The 7,500-nt window shown below is 44.9% G+C and overlaps 1 protein-coding gene across 4 annotated transcripts in view; it reads right to left on the minus strand.

The window, feature by feature from the left end:
* Positions 1-7,500, minus strand: part of chd4b (chromodomain helicase DNA binding protein 4b) — a 37,916-nt gene that overhangs the window by 3,463 nt on the left and 26,953 nt on the right. For all 4 annotated transcript variants that reach the window (XM_076280116.1, XM_076280113.1, XM_076280115.1 and 1 more), the window contains exons 33-39: positions 7,420-7,500; positions 5,580-5,799; positions 4,881-4,934; positions 4,463-4,630; positions 4,083-4,191; positions 3,763-3,895; positions 3,313-3,508 (exon numbers count right to left, since the gene is read on the minus strand). The exon at positions 7,420-7,500 is cut by the window's right edge and continues 17 nt beyond it. In XM_076280116.1, the coding sequence (XP_076136231.1) occupies positions 3,313-3,508; positions 3,763-3,895; positions 4,083-4,191; positions 4,463-4,630; positions 4,881-4,934; positions 5,580-5,799; positions 7,420-7,500 (961 nt within the window). The remainder of the gene's footprint in view (positions 1-3,312; positions 3,509-3,762; positions 3,896-4,082; positions 4,192-4,462; positions 4,631-4,880; positions 4,935-5,579; positions 5,800-7,419) is intronic.

The raw sequence follows: 7,500 nt of genomic DNA on the forward strand, positions 1-7,500 counted from the left end.
GGGGGGCATTTTTATGCATAACCAAGTTAGTAGGCTTGTGTCCTTAAAAGCAAAGTCCTCTTTGCTGACGTTCAGGGGCATCTGGTCTTGAGTGAGTGGACGTATTTGTGTGTATGTATCTACAAAACTTGTTTCCTCACACATGCTCTTTGCTGAGGTGCCGGGTGTGTGTGTGTGTGTGTGTGTTTTTGTCTGTGTGTGTGTGTGCGTGTGTGTATGTAGGCACGTGCACATAATATAGACATCAAATGGGGCTTGAGCCTCCTGCCCCTGAAAACACCTGTTGTAAAGCTACTTCTCAAGAAGAATAACCTGGATGCCTCCATGCTAAACAATTACAGGCCCATATCCATATCTAATCTCCAAAATGATTGAAAAAGTAGTCTTTAATCAACTTCCTAACATTAAGTGGGTATTTTGATTACTTTCAGCTCTCTACTTTCAGATTACTTAGCTCTGTCGCCAAACGACTATGGTCCCCTTGAATATCTTTGACAGTGTGTGGAACAAATCAACACCTGGATGTCTCAAAATGTTCTTCAGCTGAACAAAGAAAAAACTGAAGTAATTATATTTGGTAAAAGGGAAGAAAGACTTAGGGCCCTATTTTAATGGTCTGAAACAGAAGTGTCTTCGCGCAAAACGCAAGTGACTTTGTGGGCGGATCTTGGGCGCTGATGCTATTTTACCGGCGGGATATTGACTGTTGCGCCCGACGCAAATCTAAAATGGGGTGGTCTGAAGTAGCTACATTAATCATGGGTGTGGTTTGGGCGTAACGTGCAATAAACCAATCAGAGCGTCATCTCACATTCCCTTTAACAACAGGCACGCTTGTTCCATAGCTGATTGCTATTATGGTGGCGTATTTGCCAGGCGCAGCCAGGAGCGTTCACAGCGCTATAATCACTGTTCAGTTGGGAACAGTTAGCTATTAATTTTTCATCTTGACAAAATGTAATACAGAATTGTCACAAAGACATACTTTCCGATGTTTTGGGATCATTCTCACTGAATCACGAGGTTATGAATGCATGGTGATATATTTGCAATGTACAATGTAATCTAACATTACCTCTCTATAGACAATGCATATCTTCCGTCAGTTAATCTCTTCTCTCCCGTGCTGCCGCTGGGGCATTTGGGTTAAATGGCATCGGCATGCAGTTCAACATCACGTCTCCTTAAGTCCTCTAACATTTCCTAATTTATGTCATCAACACATCAGTGATTCGTGAAACCGTGATCTAAATTTCAACAGCCACATGAAAGCGATAACTGAATCAGCTTTTTACCACTTCAAAAATATTGCCAAACTTAGAGGGCTGATGTCAAAACATGATTTAGAAAAACTCATTCATGCATTTATCTCCAGCAGGGTTGATTATTGCAATGGGCTTTTCACAGGGCTTCCAAAAAAGACTATCAAACAGCTTCAGGTGATACAAAATGCAGCAGCTAGAGTTCTATAAAAAGAAATAAAAAGAACTGACACATTATTCCAATTCTTAAGTCCCTGCACTGGCTTCCAGTAAGTCACAGAACTGACTTTAAAGCACTACTGCTTGTTTATAAATCAGTAAATGGAGCACGACCTAAGTACCTATCAGACTTGCTTCAGCAGTACACACCTTCTCGTTCTCAGGAGAAAAACCTGTTAGTAAAACCTGCTGTTAGAACTAAACATGGTGAAGCAGATTTTAGCTGCTATGTGGCTCAGCTCTGGAACCAACTTTCGGATGACATCAAAAAGGCTCCAACTGTAGCCAGTTTTAAATCTAGACATAAGACCAAACTGTTCTCAGATGCTTTCTGCTAACTGCACTAAGTTACAATTTCTGAATCTGCCTTGAATGTTGCATTCCGGTGCTCTCTCTACCTCCCTCCCTCCAAGGCTCCTGTGCAACGGTAAGTACACATTCACAGCCAGGCAGCCACGTCAGGCAGGCAGGCAGAAGCAGCACCTTCCAGCGCCCAGTCAAATTGTGGTGGTGTTTAATGGCTTGTGTGGAGATGAGTAGTGACGAACGGATGACTAAACTACCAGTGCCTCGAGTTCACAGCTAACTAGCCAAGAAAAAAACATATAGTGAACTTTATTCTTGCTAAAGTAAACGCACAAGCTACAATGTAATAGCCTAATTTGGCTAAAACTTTAACTCACTCTCTCACTCCTTCAGTCCTATTAAAGAAAATGAGTGTTCTCAAATATCACATTTAACATGGTAGATAAACAGGTGAATGCAGTGAAATTTGTATCTTATAATGCCATCACCATCACAATATTGATATGAAAATGAAGCGTTAAAATGTGCTACTTTGCATTTTGTCTGGCACTGCAGGTAAAAAAGCGCAAACATATCACCGCTGGATTTCATTACTTGCATGAAAACATTATTTCCCCGTAAAATCTTAAGTTTAAAGAAGCCGATTTGCTTGTTTGCTGAATTTAGGATACATTTACAGATGCAAACACAGGGTAGTAAAACAAAACAAAACAAAGAAAACAAATATTTCTATTACAGTGAAAAAAAACATAGGCTATAGGTAAGATGGGCATTTTAGAGAAAAAAATATCTATCTTACACCTGGCGGAGAGTGCGACGCAAGGCTTATTCTTATCTTACACTCAATAAAGTGATAATTTTTTGCCATGCGCTCCACTTTTATTAATCCTTGCGCCTAGGGATGTGGCAATTAACAACATAAGGTCTGGTACATGATCCAAAAATCACTATCTTACACCCTCTAAAAATCACAATTACGCCACTGGACCTGCAGCAGGAACCAGCCAATCAGAGAGAAAATCAACTGACCAAGATTTAATTGTAAACCTGGTTACCTTTAAACTAGGTTTAAAGTTTGGTGCAACTGGATTAATGGATAACCCTTGATTTAATCCAGGTTAAAACTTAATCCTTGTTGGTGCAACCCAGTCATAGGCTAGTAAACCAAAATCTTAAAATGGACTAATAGCCTATGTGAGGAGAATGTTTAGCCTGTAGTGTCCTGCCTTAAACAGTAACTGCATCATTTTGATTGTAGGCTTATTATCTGGTAATTTGGGGAAATAGCCTACTAATAACCTAATAAAGAAGTCTTAGTCTCTCTGTGAACAGATTCTTTTGTAGAAATCTTTTGAGTAGCCTATTCAGATTTGCTCAAATATTTGCTACTATATTACCCATATATGATGATGCAAGTGCCTTTTTTCCACCTGAGGCCCTGCCCTTCAAAATGTCTGAGCACATCCCTGTGTCTCTCTGTGTGTGTGTGTGTGTGTGTGTGTGTATGTGTGTGTGTGAGAGGTACCTTTATGAAGCACAGCATTAGCAGGCTTGTTCCCTGACATGGACTCCTTGCTGAGGTGCTGGTGGGACTCGGCCAGACACTCGACCTCGCTGAAGCGTGTGTTGAGGGCCATGCTGGGGTGCGACGGGTCCTCCGACATGTTCAGGTACGCAGCCCTCCTCAGCTGCTCCTCGATCACCAGAGCCTGCTCCAACAGCTGCACAGAGGAGATGAGGTAGACACACACTAAATAATTGTGTGTGTGTGTGTGTGTGTGTGTGTGCGTGTGTGTGTGTGTGTGTGTGTGTGTGTGTGTGTGTGTGTGTGTAAATGCATCACATGACATGATTTGTTGCTGTTAGTTGACTTTATCTGACTTTAATTGTGTGTGTGTGTGTGTGTGTGTATGTATCAGAATGAAGTGCATCACTGTATGTGTGTGTGTGTGTGTGCGTGTGATGGGAGTGTCACCTTGAAGCGGCGAGCGAGGAACTTGTTCTTGATCTCCAGGAAGTTTCCGCGGCTCATCTCTCCCTTGAAGGGCTCGTTGAGGATGGCAAAGCGCACATCGTTCTGCACATCCTGCCAGCGGGCGTACCCATGTCTGAGAGAACGCGCCGGGTCAAAGGTCACAACACAGGCACCACTGCACTACCCAGAATGCCTCCCACCCACCAGAGGGTCACTACATCATCTCCATTAACACGGTGTTGCTGGATCAAACCCTGTCCTTTCACAGAAACATCTATTCAGCTGGTTGCCGAAGGCAACGGTTGTCATGTGAAGGATACTGTATGATGCCAGCCAGAAGCCAGTAGTCATGGCGACGGTGCCAGATCTCATAGGTCTTCTTGGTGACTGTAGCAGCCCTCTCCTCATTCTGCCACAAGGAGTGTAACTCTGAAAGAAAGATTGAGAGAGATAAAGAGTGTAAGAGATAAGAGAAAACATAACAGAACCAGGGAGATCATATATTATTATTTATCATTCCTTTTATAGTTCTAGCCATTAGGGCCTTTTTGCTGTGATGTCCCCCAGAGCACTCTCCCTACTGTTCAAGCAATGTGCACAGATGTCATGTCCAACTTTGAGCAATGGTGCTTCTAAAAACTCTATAAACATACATATATCAACATCCACACACATCCACATCTAAGGAGTATGTGTTTACCTGTGAAGCCTCCATCAGCAATGTTGAACATGAAGCGCTGCTTGGCTGCAGCTTTCTTCTTCTCCTCGATCATTACGTCTATTCCTCCGCTGCCCTCCTTCATGGTCTCTCCATTCTGCAGCTTCCCACTCTCTTCCGTCTTCACGCTGTCCTTCTCTTCCTTTGGTTCTGAACAACGCAACAACACACAAGTGTGAAGGAGAGGGCTTGATTGAGGGTTTGAGGGTTTGTGTGTGTGTGTGTGTGTGTGTGTGTGTGTGTGTGTGTGTGTGTGTGTGTGTGTGTGTGTGTGTGTGTGTGTGTGTGAGTGTGTGTGTCTGTGGGGTGTGACGAAAGGTTGTGAGACAAGCCTGGGCGAGCATGCCAGTGTGTGTGTGTGTGTGTGTGTGTGTGTGTGTGTGTGTGTGTATGATTCTACCTTTTTTCTCATCTGCTGTAGAGCTTGTGTCCATTTTCTCCTCCTTACATTCCTCTGTGCACAGAAAAGACACAGAAAAAGTGAGTGAGAGTGAGGAAAACATTCCATATTTCATATCTGCATTAAGTCAGCGCTACAGGAAATGATTATGTATTAAATATTATGTATGAACATACATCCGATCAGAGGTAGAAAAGTCCAGCCTCACAAAGTAAAAGCCCTGCCAGATTTTTGCCCAGACCACTCACTTAATCAGCTGATTCTAATGGGCACAACTCCTCAGACAGGTAGATGAGCACAGGTAGAACCCATACAACTTTCTGAAGCTGGGCTTCCTGGACCACCTCTGCACCTGATGCCATCCCAGTGCCACCCAAAGAACCCTCCTTAAGTTACAACACACGGCCAAGACAGGCTCCACCCCTTTACAAGACACAGCAAAACAGGCTCCACCCCTTTACAACACATGGTCAAGACAGGCTCCACCCCTTTATAACACACAACAAAGACAGGCTCCACCCCTTTACAACACACAACAAAGACAGGCTCCACCCCTTTACAACACACAACAAAGACAGGCTCCACCCCTTTACAACACACATCAAAGACAGGCTCCACCCCTTTACAACACACAACAAAGACAGGCTCCACCCCTTTACAACACACAACAAAGACAGGCTCCACCCCTTTGCAGCTGACCTTTGGCCTTTGTTTCCTCCGCCCCCTCTGACTTGAGCTCCTCCTCCTCCTCCGCCTCTTTAGTCTCCTCCTTCTCTCCGTCATCCTTTGGTTTCTCTTTCTCCGCCTCTGCGCTCGCTCCATCCTCTGACGGGGCAGGCTTAGAGTCGTCCTCGGACGCCTGCTTCTCCTCGCTCTCGGGGGTGGGCGACTTGTCACTCTCGTCAGGGATCTCAATGATCTGACGGAGGGAGAGAGAGAGAGAGAGAGAGAGAGAGAGAGAGAGAGAGAGAGATATTTATTGTTATGTACATTTTTTTATAGATATTTTTGATATATTCTTATATTACTCTGATGTTCTGAATAGGGCTGACAAGACGGTCAGTCAAATCTTGTGGGGGGGGGGGGATTGGTTTCCAGGGTAACCTCTTCCCGTTCCTCTTTTTTTCAAATTTAGCCTCCTTTCATCTGCACCAGCACATGTGCAGTTGGTTGGTGCTCTTGTAGTGTAGTGGCTGCGCAAACAAGTCCAACAAAACCTACGGTGCATTCCATTTGTTACGAGCAGGAAGTTGCAAATGCAATGGTCCCTGAAGTCGTAATGCCTACTTGTCAGCTCGTTCAAACCCCGAGTACCCGGAGACTGAATGTCAAAGATGTCTGCACCCATTAACAGTAAATGAGAGCCGTAGGCATGGACTGTTCATTAGCAGTTCTGTCTCAGTCTGTGTTCATTAAATCAGCTGTAGAAACAATAGTGTCCAACGTCTATCTGTCTCTATGTTGCTATGACATTCGTTTGTGTAAAATAATGTTTAATGCTTTGTTACGAGCCGATATTGCGGTATCCAGTAGCAATCACTGACAACAGACAATTGCTAACAAACTGTAGCATCTTGTTCTTACAACATATTACAGTTGGAATGCATTCAACTCGGCTTTTACTCGGATGTGACATCTTTCCCAGTTACCAGCTAGTCACTTTGGATAAAAGTGTCTGCTAAAAGATAAAAATAAATGTTGCTTTCCCTGGACTCCGAGACACATCTTGGCGACTACATCTGTGTCGTGCACTATGTACATACCTAAACGTGGACATATCCTACACACACACACACACACACACACACACACACATATACACATACACACACACACAGACAGACAGTTACAGAGAGCACAGACAAATAGTAACTAGCAACTGTTGTTCTTTTTACTTTTTTTCCTCATCTATTTTCAGTCCATCCATGTGGGTCCAAAAAGTTGCATATACACCCCCTGAAGATTCTATTCAGGCCCGTTTGCCTCTCACACGCCCTGGCGTAAAGTAGAACACTGGTCTAATTTGAAACTGCTCCAGTGTAGCAGCTATATCTGCTGCTGTGTGGGAGGGAGTGAGCATGCACGGGTCGTACCTCAGGCTCGTCAGACTTCCTTCCCACACACACGAACACACACGCACACGCACACACACACGAACACACACACACACACGCGCGCGCACGCACACACACACGAACACACACACACACGCATGGGTCGTACCTCAGGCTCGTCAGACTTCCTTCCCACACACACAAACACACACGCACACGCACACACACACGAACACACACACACACGCACACACACACGAACACACACGCACACGCACACGCACACGCACACGAACACACACGCACACGCACGCACACGCACACGCACACGCACGGGTCGTACCTCAGGCTTGTCAGACTTCCTTCCCACACACACGAACACACACGCACACACACACGCACGGGTCGTACCTCAGGCTTGTCAGACTTCCTTCCCACACACACGAACACACACACACATGCACACACACACGCACGGGTCGTACCTCAGGCTCGTCAGACTTCACTCTCCTCACGTCCATCTCCCCATCTCTCTCCATCTTGTCCTCCGCATCCTTCCCATCGTC

The sequence above is a fragment of the Alosa pseudoharengus genome, unplaced genomic scaffold, assembly GCF_046254945.1.
Source record: "Alosa pseudoharengus isolate Yale_2024_CS ecotype anadromous, Long Island Sound unplaced genomic scaffold, YU_APseudo_1.1 YU_APseudo_1.1_scf_12, whole genome shotgun sequence".
Lineage (NCBI taxonomy): Eukaryota > Metazoa > Chordata > Actinopteri > Clupeiformes > Clupeidae > Alosa > Alosa pseudoharengus.